This window comes from Thalassophryne amazonica, chromosome 23 (genome assembly GCF_902500255.1).
Source record: "Thalassophryne amazonica chromosome 23, fThaAma1.1, whole genome shotgun sequence".
Classification (NCBI taxonomy): domain Eukaryota; kingdom Metazoa; phylum Chordata; class Actinopteri; order Batrachoidiformes; family Batrachoididae; genus Thalassophryne; species Thalassophryne amazonica.
Window position 1 is genome coordinate 15,134,234 of NC_047125.1, and position 16,180 is coordinate 15,150,413.

At 39.3% G+C, this 16,180-nt stretch overlaps 1 protein-coding gene across 2 annotated transcripts in view; it reads right to left on the reverse strand.

Moving 5' to 3' along the window:
• elavl2 (ELAV like neuron-specific RNA binding protein 2) overlaps positions 1-16,180 on the reverse strand; it is a 74,998-nt gene that overhangs the window by 22,301 nt on the left and 36,517 nt on the right. For both annotated transcript variants that reach the window (XM_034164251.1, XM_034164250.1), the window contains exon 2: positions 3,420-3,510. In XM_034164251.1, the coding sequence (XP_034020142.1) occupies positions 3,420-3,491 (72 nt within the window). In that variant the 5' untranslated portion in view covers positions 3,492-3,510. The remainder of the gene's footprint in view (positions 1-3,419; positions 3,511-16,180) is intronic.

The window sequence follows — 16,180 nt, forward strand, 5'->3', positions numbered from 1 at the left end:
ACACATATTCCATCAGCTGCTGAAACAATTCAGATCGCTCCAGTTTGCTCCTCAAAATCAACAGCAAAAAAAACTTTGTGATTGCATACTTAGATGGGTTCTGTGGCATGCAGCAATGAAATTGAATGCAGTGCAGCAGGGTTTAATTGTGCGCACATCAGAAAAGCTCTATTAAGAATTACCACTAATCAATACGTATCAACACGCTCAGCTGCGACCTCCATGACATGAGGCGAAATGAGGGTGGTGCATGACATTCGTGGAAGATTTCTGGACATCCAAAAACATGCACTATTAAGAAACCTATTCAGATGCTTTTAGTCATGTTAAGAATGTCAGGAATGTGCCAAGAATGATGCAAATATGACATTCGTAATGCGTCCTGCTTATGTGTAAACGCACCATAAGCTTCCTCAAATTCAAATGTGCATTTCCAAACTACACACTGCTTACAGTTTAAAAAAAAAAGTATAAAACATAGTTCATGCGTTAAAGATAAGTTATTCTAAAATTATAAAAGATGAATGTCCAAACTCTGACTTCCAAAACAATGTAACTCACTAAAACTGTTCATTCAGAGGCCCGGCCAAATACAAGCCATCTAGAAAGGGGCACAGTCCAAAAAAAAAAAAAAAAACAAAACAAAACAAAAAAAAACACTGTGTGCACAATTTTTAGGCAAGAGTACTGTCACCTTATTTCTATAGTTTTCCCATTTCAAGCTACATAAACCCAAAATTCTTATTAGATTTAAGTATTTTCATGTGACATGCATTTGTGCACTGAGGGAAGGTGTGGCTCAAAGTGATTAAAACCATATAAAGGTGTGAAGAATTATTAGGCAGCTTCTTTACCTCAGGCAAAATCATTCTGAAATGAAAAATAAATTGACACTGAAAAGTAAAACATTTGTAATATGCATTTCAGATGGATGAAACACTCAGCAAAAAGCTGAGCTATTAAGGTTTAATGCGACAATCGTGTTTTATTGCAAATAGTCAACAGGATCACAAGAAACATGGACAAAACACAAATTGCAAAAACAATTTTAAAAGTACTAATGTGACACTACCAGGAACCCTCTGAGACCACATTCCAGACCTGCAGTCTACCAGGAGTGTCCAAACATACAAGGTATTCATACACATGGGCAAGGTAAGGAAGTGTGAAACTCCACCGCCAGTGAACAAGACTTAAGTTTTACACTGGGACAAAAAAAAAAAAAAAAAAAAAGAGGGTTTTTTTTTCCCCAAAGGTTTGAGGACAGATGAAATGAGAACTCTGGACCACACATTGACATATACAACCACTTAAGATGGGCTTACACTGTGCAAGTTTTGGCCCTTTTTGAGCCAACTTTAGATTCGTGCAAGAGCTGTGTTTAACCTCTCACAACCACCTTCCGATCAGCAATTGTATTGTCGCATGAAAATAAAACCTGTGTGATATTGTGGTCAGCCCTCGTGAGGGTATCGCACTGTTGAAGCAGCGCTATTAGCGTCTACAAGCCGACTTACCCCAACCTCTTGCACTGCGCATGCGCAAACACCAATGCAGAATTGGAGAGAGCATAAACACACACACAAACACCTTCATCTTTTTGGGAGAGCAGCTTCTGTTTCTTTTTCCCCCCCCTTATTCTTCAACTCATGTAAAGTCTTGTATTTATTTTGGGGGGGGGGTTATGTCTCCCATCGACAGTTTTTGTAAAAATAAGAAATCAATTCAATTCAATTTTTTGTTTTTTATATAGCGCCAAATCACAACAAACAGTTGCCCCAAGGTGCTTTATATTGTAAGGCAAGGCCATACAATAATTATGTTAAACCCCAACGGTCAAAACGACCCCTGTGAGCAAGCACTTGGCGACAGTGGGAAGGAAAAACGCCTTGTAACAGGAAGAAACCTCCAGGCAGAACCAGGCTCAGGGAGGGGTCTAAATAAATCTAAATAAAGTTTGAAAAAAAAAACCTGTTTATGTGTTTGCTTCTGAAACACGAGTCCGACGTGTGGTTTTTGATCGTACAACGCGAGTATCAGACTGCACCAGAGCATCGGGCCGTAAAGTGTGAGAACATAAATTGCTCGCTCTGTACGACACCCTGCGGTTTTGTCGTACAGTTGAGCTGGAGCCGAGTACAACGACTGAAAAATCGTACAGTGTCCTGCACAGCTTTAAAGTCAGACATGCAGCAAGGTGGAAGAGTTCTGGTATCGAGTGCTCTGGTCAGGATGAGCTTGGACCTTTTCAGGTTTAAACACAGACATAAAATGACCTCAGATCGAACACTACTTTTTAATTAGATACTTTATTCAAGCAGTGGCTCTGGAGAATTCTGCATCATTCAAGAAGGCCATGATTTTTTGACAGGACAATGTTGTATCGAACGTGTCAAAGTGCTCCACTTACTTGGCTAGCAAGCAAAGGCCTTAAAGATAGCTGAATGACAGGCCCTCTTTCTCACCCGACTTTAACTGTATTGAGAACTCATGGGCCCTTGGGAGACTGTGGTTGCTGCTGCATGAAAAAATTAATAGCCAAAAGATCAAGGAACAGACTCCATGGACGGAAGGCTCATGAAGTAGGATGGCTATATTGGCCACTTAATATTTTTACAATTTCAAACTTGGTTAGACTTTAGCCAGAAGCGAAGATAAGTGATAGGAGCATATTTTTCCATTTAGTTACATAACTGTGCTCCCTTAAAACAAGCCAGAACTCACTAACTTTGGACAACGTTCAGGTTTAACACTTTAAACTGACGGAGCATTACATCTGTTAAACAGTAAAATTAATCCGTAGGAATACGCCTTTCCTAATAATTGTGCACATAGTGAGGATTAAAGAAAACAGATGTCATCTGAGATGCCAAAGTGACAATTCAACAAAAACTCAACTGACACAGCAATATTAAGTGTGTTTGCTGTATTAAATGTTCTGTTTTGGATGACATATTCAAAGTTAACCTGCTAAAACTGAAGCTTGCAATTGCACCAATTACAAGCCAACAACAGGCCTTCATGATGAAATCAACCGTTATCCAAAATTCTATATTTAAACATAGCCAGCAACAAGCTCATGTATGAAGTGTCATCCTTTAATGACAAGTGTAATCACATACAATTAACATTACAAATTCATGTTTGAACTAATTTGTGAGAGGCCACAAAACCATAATTACACAAAATTATAGTATGAAGTACACATATGAAATAGCACAGTTTTAGACCATACCAATAAAGTCAAATATTAAATTGGTAGGTTTTCATACACAAACCTGAAAATTGACTACATTTTAAATTTGTAATTTGATTTTAATGTCAAAATACAAGTGAAAACATCATTGGCATGGTCTGAGCAGAGACAAAAAAGCAGGCCATCTAGACAAAATTATTTAAAAAGGATAAAGACCACAGACCCCAGTCCAAGGCTCAGGCGCCCACGACCCACTTCTAAGCAGAGAAGCCACATCGCACAGTCTGACTGCCATGTTAGTTTGGAGTTGCAGTCTGAAAATGTGGACAGAAAAGTAATTCATGTTAGACAAACAACAAAACCAACAGTCAAAAGTGATTACATGCCACTGCAAAGATAATTATGTGTGTGTGTGCGCGCGCTGTTTTTTTTTTTTTTTTTTTTTTTTTTTTTTTTTTTTTAACTAGCTGTCCATGCAGATTTCAACAGCTAAAGTGGTAAATATATTTCACTTCACAAGTCATCTTTACTTAAGGATGAAAACAGAAACCTGGTCACAGCAAGAAAATGGGAGGAATAATTAGTCTCGCATGAACGGTGCAAAGATGCTCACTGCATCTGAAAAGCACAAAAAGTATTTATGCTCAGACTACTCACATGCTGTTCCTCTGATCACACTGCACTTATTCCACAGTCTCCAGCAAAAACAAACCACGAAAACTGCAAACACAAAAAACCCGCTCATTAAGCCTCAAAGTACAAAATCTCAGCAAAGGCAACTTGATACAACAATCTCACACAATCAAAAACCATACCGTTCTTTACAACAGTTAAACAGCTTCATGATGAGGTGGAGCAGGGGAGGATTTTCTTTCAGCACAACATCAAAATCTAGGCTTGCAACTCAGAAACACCTTTGGCAAATTGTAGTGAACTTTCAAGTCTTCTCTTAAAGAAGTAGTATAATACTATCTGGTGTAGTTAGAGGAGAACAACAATGCTGACTAAGACTGCAAATACAGTGACACCCCCCCCCCCCCCAAAAAAAAGTATTGGGCCCCTTGGTATTTCACACATTTTAATTTGTTTATGCCATTTCAAGTACAAAAATTAAATCAGGCTTATCAAAATAAAAATTTCGAAAATCATCTTCCTTAAACTCAAACTGATAGCAAATCTCGACAACTTGACAAACTAATTAAAAACATCAAACCCAAGATGATGAGTTGCATAAGCAGTGGGCTCCTTACCTGTCAAATCAAATTAAATCAATTTTATTTATATAGTGCCAAATCACAACAACAGTTGCCCCAAGGCGCTTCATATTGTAAGGCAAAAGCCATACAATAATTACAGAAAAACCCCAACGGTCAAAACGACCCCCTATGAGCAAGCACTTGGCGACAGTGGGAAGGAAAAACTCCCTTTTAACAGGAAGAAACATCCAGCAGAACCAGGCTCAGGGAGGGGCAGTCTTCTGCTGGGACTGGTTGGGGCTGAGAGGAGAGAATCAGGAAAAAGACATGCTGTGGAGGGGAGCAGAGATCAGTCACTAATGATTAAATGCAGAGTGGTGCATAGAGAGCAAAGAGAAAAACAGTGCATCATGGGAAACCCCCAGCAGTCTAAGTCTATAGCAGCATAACTAAGGAATGGTTCAGGGTCACCTGATCCAACCCTAACTATAAGCTTTAGCAAAAGGAAAGTTTAAGCCTAATCTTAAAAGTAGAGAGGGTGTTTGCCTCTCTGATCCGAATTGGGAGCTGGTTCCAGAGGAAAGGAGCCTGAAAGCTGAAGGGTCTGCCTCCCATTCTACTCTTACAAACCCTAGGAACTACAAGTAAGCCTGCAGTCTGAGAGCAAAGCGCTCTATTGGGGTGATATGGTACTATGAGGTCCCTAAGATAAGATGGGACCTGATTATTCAAAACCTTATAAGTAAGAAGAAGAATTTTAAATTCTATTCTAGAATTAACAGGAAGCCAATGAAGAGAGGCCAATATGGGTGAGATATGCTCTCTCCTTCTAGTCCCTGTCAGTACTCTAGCTGCAGCATTTTGAATTAACTGAAGGCTTTTCAGGGAACTTTGATAATAATGAATTACAATAGTCCAGCCTAGAGGAAATAAATGCATGAATTAGTTTTTCAGCATCACTCAGACAAGACCTTTCTAATTTTAGAGATATGGCGCAAATGCAAAAAAGCAGCCCTACATATTTGTTTAATACGCACATTGAATGACAGATCCTGATAAAAAATGACGCCAAGATTTCTCACAGTATTACTAGAGGTCAGGGTAATGCCATCCAGAGTAAGGATCTGGTTAGACACCATGTTTCTACGATTTGTAGGGCCAAGTACAATAACTTCACTTTTATCTGAGTTTAAAAGCAGGAAATTAGAGGTCATCCATGTCTTTATGTCTGTAAGACAATTCTGCAGTTTAGGTAATTGGTGTGTGTCCTCTGGCTTCATGGATAGATAAAGCTGGGTATCATCTGCGTAACAATGAAAATTTAAGCAATGCTGTCTAATAATACTGCCTAAGGGAAACGTATAAAGTGAATAAAATTGGTCCTAGCACAGAACCTTGTGGAACTCCATAATTAACCTTAGTCTGTGAAGACGATTCCCCATTTGCATGAACAAATTGTAATCTATTAGATAAATATGATTCAAAACCACTGCAGCGCAGTGCCTTTAATACCTATGGCATGCTCTAATCTCTGTAATAAAATTTTATGGTCAACAGTATCAAAAGCAGCACTGAGGTCTAACAGAACAAGCACAGAGATAAGTCCACTGAGGCCATAAGAAGATCATTTGTAACCTTCACTAATGCTGTTTCTGTACTATGATGGATTCTACAACCTGACTGAAATTCTTCAAATAGACCATTCCTCTGCAGATGATCAGTTAGCTGTTTTACAACTACCCTTTCAAGAATTTTTGAGAGAAACAGAAGGTTGGAGATTGGCCTATAATTAGCTAAGATAGCTGGGTCAAGTGATGGCTTTTTAAGTAATGGTTTAATTACTGCCACCTTAAAAGCCTGTGGTACATAGCCAACTAATAAAGATAGATTGATCATATTTACGATCAAAGCATTAATTAATGGTAGGGCTTCCTTGAGCAGCCTGGTAGGAATGGGTCTAATAGACATGTTGATGGTTTGGAGGAAGTAACTAATGAAAATAACTCAGACAGAACAATCTGAGAGAAAGAGTCTAACCAAATATGGGCATCACTGAAAGCAGCCAAAGATGACGATATGTCTTTGGGATGGTTATGAGTAATTGTTTCTCTAATAGTTAAAATTTTATTAGCAAATAAAGTCATGAAGTCATTACTAGTTAAAGTTAAAGGAATACTCGGCTCAATAGAGCTCTGACTCTGTCAGCCTGGCTACAGTGCTGAAAAGAAACCTGGGGTTCTTATTTTCTTCAATTAGTGATGAGTAGTAAGATGTCCTAGCTTTACGGAGGGCTTTTTTTATAGAGCAACAGACTTTTTCCAGGCTAAAGTGAAGATCTTCTAAATTAGTGAGATGCCATTTCCTCGCCAACTTACGGGTTATCTGCTTTAAGCTGCGAGTTTATGAGTTATACCACGGAGTCAGGCACTTCTGATTTAAGGCTCTCTTTTTCAGAGGAGCTACAGCATCCAAAGTTGTCGTCAATGAGGATGTAAAACTATTGATGAGATACTCTATCTCACAGAGTTTAGGTAGCTACTCTGCACTGTGTTGGTATATGGTATTAGAGAACATAAAAAAGGAATCATATCCTTAAACCTAGTTACAGCGCTTTCTGAAAGACTTCTAGTGTAATGAAACTTATTCCCCACTGCTGGGTAGTCCAGAGTAAATGTTATTAAGAAATGATCAGACAGAAGGGAGTTTTCAGGGAATACTGTTAAGTTCTTCGATTTCCATACCATAAGTCAGAACAAGATCTAAGATATGATTATTGGTGGGTGGACTCAATTACATTTTGAGCAAAGCCAATTGAGTCTAGTAGATTAACTGCAGTGTTGAGGCTGTCAATTCTCAACATCTGTGTGGATGTTAAAATTGCCACTATAATTATAATTATCTGAGGCTAAATGCACTAAGTCAGAGCAAAAGGTCTGGAAAAAAAAAATTCACAGAGAACTCACAGTAACGACCAGGTGGACGATAGATAACAATAAAACCTGGTTTGGGATGGACAAGAACTAAAATTCAAGCTTTTCACATGAATTAAAGCGCTGTCCGGGTATTGGATTAATTATAAGTTGGAATGGAAGATTGCTGCTAATCCTCCGCCTCGGCCCATGCTACGAGCTTTCTGGCAGGTTAGGTGGACTCGGGGTGTTGACTCTTTAAACTAACATTCATTCCTGCTGTACCAGGTTTCTGTAACGCAGAATAAATCATATGTTGGATCCATTAATTTATAGTCATTTACTAACAGGGACTTAGAAGAGAGAGACCTAATGTTTAATAGACCACATTTAACTGTTTAGTCTGTGGTGCGTTGAAGTTGCTATATTATTTTTTCTTTTGAATTTTTATGCTTAAATAGATTTTTGCTGGTTATTGGTGGTCTGGGAGCAGGCAGCTCTCTACGGGATGGGGTAAAGAGGGGATGGCAGGAGAGAGAAGCTGCAGAGAGGTGTGTAAGACTACAACGCTGCTTCCTGGTCCCAAACCCTGGATAGTCAGGTTTGGAGGATTTAAGAAAATTGGCACAGATTTCTAGAAATGAGAGCTGCTTCCATCCAAATGGTATGGTTGCCGTCTCTCCTAAGAAGACCAGGTTTTCCCCAGAAGCTTTGCCAATTATCTATGAAGCCCACCTCTATTTTTGTAACCACTCAGACAGCAATTCAGGGAGAACATGCAGCTAAACATGTCACTCCTGCTCCGATTGGGCAGGGCCCAGAGAAAACTACAGAGTTCCGCATTGTTTTTGCAAAGTTACACACCGATTCAATTTTAATTTTAGTGACCCCTGATTGGCGTAACCGGGTGTCATTACTGCCGACGTGAATTACAATCTTACCAAATTACGCTTAGCCTTAGCCAGCAGTTTCAAATTTCCTTCAATGTCGCAAATTTCCTTCAATGTCGAACTATTAAATTCTACTCTTAAAAATCCTAGGAACTACAAGTAAGCCTGCAGTCTGAGAGCGAAGTGCTCTATTGGGGTGATATGGTACTAAGAGGTCCCTAAGATAAGAATGGAACCTGATTATTCAAAACCTTATAAGTAAGAAGAAGAATTTTAAATTCTATTCTATAATTAACAGGAAGCCAATGAGAGAGAGGCCAACATGGGTGAAATACGCTCTCTCCTAGTCCCCGTCCAGTACTCTAGCTGCAGCCATTTTGAATTAACTGCAGGCTTTCAGGGAACTTTTAGGACAACCTGATAATAATGAATTACAATAGTCCAGCCTAGAGGAAATAAATGCATGAATTAGTTTTTCAGCATCACTCTGAGACAAGACCTTTCTAATTTTAGAGATATTGCGCAAATGTAAAAAAGCAGTCCTACATATCTGCTTAATATGCGCATTGAAGGACATATCCTGATCAAAAATGACTCCAAGATTTCTCACAGTATTACTAGACGTCAGGGTAATGCCATCCAGAGTAAGGATCTGGTTAGACACGATGTTTCTAAGATTTGTGGGGCCAAGTACAATAACTTCAGTTTTATCTGAATTTAAAAGCAGCAAATTAGAGGTCATTCATGTCTGCAGTTTAATTGGTGTGTGTCCTCTGGCTTCATGGATAGATAAAGCTGGGTATCATCTGCGTAACAATGAAAATTTAAGCAATGCTTTCTAATAATACTGCCTAAGGGAAGCATGTAAAGTGAATAAAATTGGTACTACCACAGAACCTTATGGAACTCCATAATTAACCTTAGTTTGTTAAGAAGACTCCCCATTTACATGAACAAATTGTAATCTATTAGATAAATATGATTCAAACCACCGCAGTGCAGTGCCTTTAATACCTATGGCATGCTCTAATCTCTAATAAAATTTTATTGTCAACAGTATCAAAAGCAGCACTGAGGTCTAACAGGACAACACCTTACCTGTAAATAATCAGTTTTGCTGCTACTTCAGACAAGTCAAGGGAAGGTTACATGAACATTTCAAAGTCACTCAATATGTCTTGGCCTTTATTTACATCAATTATGAAAAAAATACAAAAATGTACGGCACTCAACGGTAAAACTGTGTGGAGGAGAGTCCCCAAAAACTGAGCGAGTATGCAGGAAAGAGAAGAATGAAGAAAGCCACCGAGACACCCAGTCAACACAGAAGTACAACCCCTGGCAAAAATTATGGAATCACTGGCCTCAGAGGATGTTAATTCAGTTGTTTAATTTTGTAGGAAAAAAAGCAGATCACAGACATGACAAAACTAATGTCATTTCAAATGGCAACTTTCTGGCTTTAAGAAACACTATAAGAAATCAGGAAAAAAAAAAAAAATTGTCGCAGTCAGTAACAGTTACTTTTTTAGACCAAGCAGAGGGGGGAAAAAAAAAAAAAAAAATATGGACTCACTCAATTCTAAGGAAAAAATTATGGAATTATGAAAAACAAAAGAACGCTCCAACACATCACTAGTATTTTGTTGCACCACCTCTGGCTTTTATAACAGCTTACAGTCTGAGGCATGGACTTAATGAGTCACAAACAGTACTCTTCATCAATCTGGCTCCAACTTTCTCTGATTGCTGTTGCCAGATCAGCTTTGCAGGTTGGAGCCTTGTCATGGACCATTTTCTTCAACTTCCAAAGATTTTCAATTGGATTAAGATCTGGACTATTTGCTGGACTATTTACTATCTGCTTTAAGTTTTCTGTCTTGACGCTTTGATGTCTTCCTTGGTCTACCAGTATGTTTGCCTTTAACAACATTCCCATGTTTGTATTTGGTCCAGAGTTTAGACACGGCTGACTGAACAACCAACATCTTTTGCAACATTGCGTGATGATTTACCCTCTTAAGAGTTTGATAATCCTCTCCTTTGTTTCAATTGACATCTCTCGTGTTGGAGCCATGATTCATGTCAGTCCACTTGGTGCAACAGCTCTCCAAGGTGTGATCACTCCTTTTTAGATGCAGACTAACGAGCAGATCTGATTTGATGCAGGTGTTAGTTTTGGGGATGAAAATGTACAGGGTGATTCCATAATTTATTCCTCAGAATTGAGTGAGTCCATATTTTTTTCCCCTCTGCATTTCTAAAAAAGTAACCGTTACTGACTGCCACAATTTTTTCTTGATTTCTTAGTGTTTCTTAAAGCCAGAAAGTTGCCATTTGAAATGACTTTAATTTTGTAGAAAAAAAGCAGATCAGACATGAAAACACTAAACAACTGAATGAACATCCTCCGAGACCAGTGATTCCATAATTTTTGCCAGGGGTTGTAGTTATGGGCTTCTCTGGCTGCGACTGGAGAAACTGTGCATAGTGCATGTTTTGCATTTTTTGTATCCTCAGTTATACAGCTTCATGATGAAGTGAAGCAGATATTTTCTTTGACCAAAACATCAAATCTCAGCTTTCATCTCAACTGTACCTTCTGGAAAACTGTAGCTGAACTTTCAGGTCTTTCTAAGAAAAGAAAAAAAAACAACAACAAAACCCTATTCAGCTTTTAAAGAAACTTGTAATACTCCATCACACTCCACCCATGTAAAGAACAGGTTTATTTGCCCATGATCCTTTGCAGTCACTTAATAATCTGCCAACACAAAGTCCCAATCTGACACTTATTTCGAAGTTTTACACTTGAAGAGCAAATCGCAATCGCACTAATCAAATTACAGTAAAAGCTTAACAATTTAACAGTTAAGGGAAAAAAAAAACCCTTCAATCCAAGGTATTTATTTATTTATTTTTTAAATTAAACAGGTTTAATGTGGCACATCAATTCCATTTGGCTCTGCACTGTAGCAGTAAGACTAGGATACGCAAACATTGAATAATATTTTAGTTGTTAAAATACATTATTATTATTATTCTTTCCTAACAATTGTGAGATTGTTAGGACAACCAATGACATCTGAGAAGCCAAACTGACATAGCAACTGACAGAAATATTAAATGTGTAGCATCAAAAACAACATTTAATTAAGCAGAGTTAACCTGCTAAAAGTGATGCTTATACAATGCTTCTCAATTCTATACACTCTTGCTTGCCTCTACTGGTGGTTGGCTCTCACTGCGGTATTGTATCACTTCCTGTTCCGGAGCACAGCGGTGTTTTTCTGTATCTGTTAGCTGTTTAATCTGCGCAGTTAGATTGATCTAGTTATCTAGATTACGATTTGTTTCCCAGTGTAATCTTCACGTGCCTTAACTAAAGCACTCCTTCTGCTGAATCACCTCTAAATTATTTACACATTATTCACTTTGCGTGTCTTTAGGACTCCGCTAGCTTAGCGCAGCTACTAGCTCTTAGCCGATTTAGCATAGGTGGCTTCTCCTGTCTCTCCCGCACTTTTCTGCTCTGGGTGTGGAATGTTTAGTTATTCCTCGGCCTCCTTTAGCAGTAACGGTACTTGTAATAAGTGTAGCTTATTCATAGCTTTGGAGGCCAGGCTGGGCGAATTGGAGACTCGGCTCCGCACCGTGGAAAATTCTACAGCTAGCCAGGCCCCTGTAGTCGGTACGGACCAAGGTAGCTTAGCCGCCGTTAGTTCCCCTCTGGCAGATCCCGAGCAGCCGGGAAAGCAGGCCAACTGGGTGACTGTGAGGAGGAAGCGTAGTTCTAAACAGAAGCCCCGTGTACACCGCCAACCCATTCACATTTCTAACCGTTTTTCCCCACTCGGCGACACACCCGCCGAGGATCAAACTCTGGTTATTGGCGACTCTGTTTTGAGAAATGTGAAGTTAGCGACACCAGCAACCATAGTCAATTGTCTTCCGGGGGCCAGAGCAGGCGACATTGAAGGAAATTTGAAACTGCTGGCTAAGGCTAAGCGTAAATTTGGTAAGATTGTAATTCACGTCGGCAGTAATGACACCCGGTTACGCCAATCGGAGGTCACTAAAATTAACATTGAATCGGTGTGTAACTTTGCAAAAACAATGTCGGACTCTGTAGTTTTCTCTGGGCCCCTCCCCAATCAGGACCGGGAGTGACATGTTTAGCCACATGTTCTCCTTGAATTGCTGGCTGTCTGAGTGGTGTCCAAAAAATGAGGTGGGCTTCATAGATAATTGGCAAAGCTTCTGGGGAAAACCTGGTCTTGTTAGGAGAGACGGCATCCATCCCACTTTGGATGGAGCAGCTCTCATTTCTAGAAATCTGGCCAATTTTCTTAAATCCTCCAAACCGTGACTATCCAGGGTTGGGACCAGGAAGCAGAGTTGTAGTCTTACACACCTCTCTGCAGCTTCTCTCCCCCTGCCATCCCCTCATTACCCCATCCCCGTAGAGACGGTGTCTGCTCCCAGACCTACCAATAACCAGCAAAAATCTATTTAAGCATAAAAATTCAAAAAGAAAAATAATATAGCACCTTCAACTGCACCACAGACTAAAACAGTTAAATGTGGTCTATTAAACATTAGGTCTCTCTCTTCTAAGTCCCTGTTGGTAAATGATATAATAATTGATCAACATATTGATTTATTCTGCCTTACAGAAACCTGGTTACAGCAGGATGAATATGTTAGTTTAAATGAGTCAACACCCCCGAGTCACACTAACTGTCAGAATGCTCGTAGCACGGGCCGAGGCGGAGGATTAGCAGCAATCTTCCATTCCAGCTTATTAATTAATCAAAAACCCAGACAGAGCTTTAATTCATTTGAAAGCTTGACTCTTAGTCTTGTCCATCCAAATTGGAAGTCCCAAAAACCAGTTTTATTTGTTATTATCTATCGTCCACCTGTCGTTACTGTGAGTTTCTCTGTGAATTTTCAGACCTTCTGTCTGACTTAGTGCTTAGCTCAGATAAGATAATTATAGTGGGCGATTTTAACATCCACACAGATGCTGAGAATGACAGCCTCAACACTGCATTTAATCTATTATTAGACTCTATTGGCTTTGCTCAAAATGTAAATGAGTCCACCCACCACTTTAATCATATCTTAGATCTTGTTCTGACTTATGGTATGGAAATAGAAGACTTAACAGTATTCCCTGAAAACTCCCTTCTGTCTGATCATTTCTTAATAACATTTACATTTACTCTGATGGACTACCCAGCAGTGGGGAATAAGTTTCATTACACTAGAAGTCTTTCAGAAAGCGCTGTAACTAGGTTTAAGGATATGATTCCTTCTTTATGTTCTCTAATGCCATATACCAACACAGTGCAGAGTAGCTACCTAAACTCTGTAAGTGAGATAGAGTATCTTGTCAATAGTTTTACATCCTCATTGAAGACAACTTTGGATGCTGTAGCTCCTCTGAAAAAAGACAGCTTTAAATCAGAAGTGCCTGACTCCGTGGTATAACTCTCAAACTCGTAGCTGTAAAGCAGATAACCCGTAAGTTGGAGAGGAAATGGCGTCTCACTAATTTAGAAGATCTTCACTTAGCCTGGAAAAAGAGTCTGATTGCTCTATAAAAAAGCCCTCCGTAAAGCTAGGACATCTTTCTACTCATCACTATTGAAGAAAATAAGAACAACCCCAGGTTTCTTTTCAGCACTGTAGCCAGGCTGACAAAGAGTCAGAGCTCTATTGAGCTGAGTATTCCATTAACTTTAACTAGTAATGACTTCATGACTTTCTTGCTAACAAAATTTTAACTATTAGAGAAAAAAATTACTCATAACCATCCCAAAGACGTATCGGTATCTTTGGCTGCTTTCAGTGATGCCGGTATTTGGTTAGACTCTTGCTCTCCGATTGTTCTGTCTGGGTTATTTTCATTAGTTACTTCATCCAAACCATCAACATGTTTATTAGACCCCATTCCTACCAGGCTGCTCAAGGAAGCCCTACCATTATTTAATGCTTCGATCTTAAATATGATCAATCTATCTTTGTTAGTTGGCTATGTACCACAGGCTTTTAAGGTGGCAGTAATTAAACCATTACTTATAAAGCCATCACTTGACCCAGCTATCTTAGCTAATTATAGGCCAATCTCCAACCTTCCTTTTCTCTCAAAAATTCTTGAAAGGGTAGTTGTAAAACAGCTAACTGATCATCTGCAGAGGAATGGTCTATTTGAAGAGTTTCAGTCAGGTTTTAGAATTCATCATAGTACAGAAACAGCATTAGTGAAGGTTACAAATGATCTTCTTATGGCCTCGGACAGTGGACTCATTTCTGTGCTTGTTCTGTTAGACCTCAGTGCTGCTTTTGATACTGTTGACCATAAAATTTTATTACAGAGATTAGAGCATGCCATAGGTATTAAAGGCACTGCGCTGCGGTGGTTTGAATCATATTTGTCTAATAGATTACAATTTGTTCATGTAAATGGGGAATCTTCACAGACTAAAGTTAATTATGGAGTTCCACAAGGTTCTGTGCTAGGACCAATTTTATTCACTTTATACATGCTTCCCTTAGGCAGTATTATTGGACCGGTATTGCTTAAATTTTCATTGTTACGCAGATGATACCCAGCTTTATCTATCCATGAAGCCAGAGGAACACACACCAATTAGCTAAACTGCAGGATTGTCTTACAGACATAAAGACATGGGATGACCTCTAATTTCCTGCTTTTAAACTCATAAACTGAAGTTATTGTACTTGGCCCCACAAAATCTTAGAAACATGGTGTCTATCCAGATCCTTACTCTGGATGCATTACCCTGACCTCTAGTAATACTGTGAGAAATCTTGGAGTCATTTTGATCAGGGATATGTCATCAAAGCGCATATTAAACAATATGTAGGACTGCTTTTTTGCATTTACGCAATATCTCTAAAATCAGAAAGGTCTTGTCTCAGAGTGATGCTGAAAAACTAATTCATGCATTTATTTCCTCTAGGCTGGACTATTGTAATTCATTATTATCAGGTTTGTCCTAAAAGTTCCCTAAAAAGCCTTCAGTTAATTTCAAAATGCTGCAGCTAGAGTACTGACGGGGACTAGAAGGAGAGAGCATATCTCACCCATATTGGCCTCTCTTCATTGGCTTCCTGTTAATTCTAGAATAGAATTTAAAATTCTTCTTCTTACTTATAAGGTTTTGAATAATCAGGTCCCATCTTATCTTAGGGACCTCGTAGTACCATATCACCCCAATAGAGCGCTTCGCTCTCAGACTGGCAGGCTTACTTGTAGTTCCTAGGGTTTGTAAGAGTAGAATGGGAGGCAGAGCCTTCAGCTTTCAGGCTCCTCTCATGTGGAACCAGCTCCCAATTCAGATCAGGGAGACAGACACCCTCTCTACTTTTAAGATTAGGCTTAAAACTTTCCTTTTTGCTAAAGCTTATAGTTAGGGCTGGATCAGGTGACCCTGAACCATCCCTTAGTTATGCTGCTATAGACGTAGACTGCTGGGGGGTTCCCATGATGCACTGTTTCTTTCTCTTTTTGCTCTGTATGCACCACTCTGGATTTAATCATTAGTGATCGATCTCTGCTCCCCTCCACAGCATGTCTTTTTCCTGGTTCTCATCCCTCAGCCCAACCAGTCCCAGCAGAAGACTGCCCTCCCTGAGCCTGGTTCTGCTGGAGGTTTCTTCCTGTTAAAAGGGAGTTTTTTCCTTCCCACTGTAGCCAAGTGCTTGCTCACAGGGGGTCGTTTGACCGTTGGGGTTTTACATAATTATTGTATGGCCTTGCCTTACAATATAAAGCGCCTTGGGGCAACTGTTTGTTGTGATTTGGCGCTATATAAAAAAATTGATTGATTGATGGTCAGTCTCCTGATTCAAAAATATTGTTGTAAATACTGATTACACCATGACCCCATTTGTCACTGATTTTTTTTTTCCAGACAGCGAGAGGCTTGCGATAAGACACGTCGAGACAATGAAATT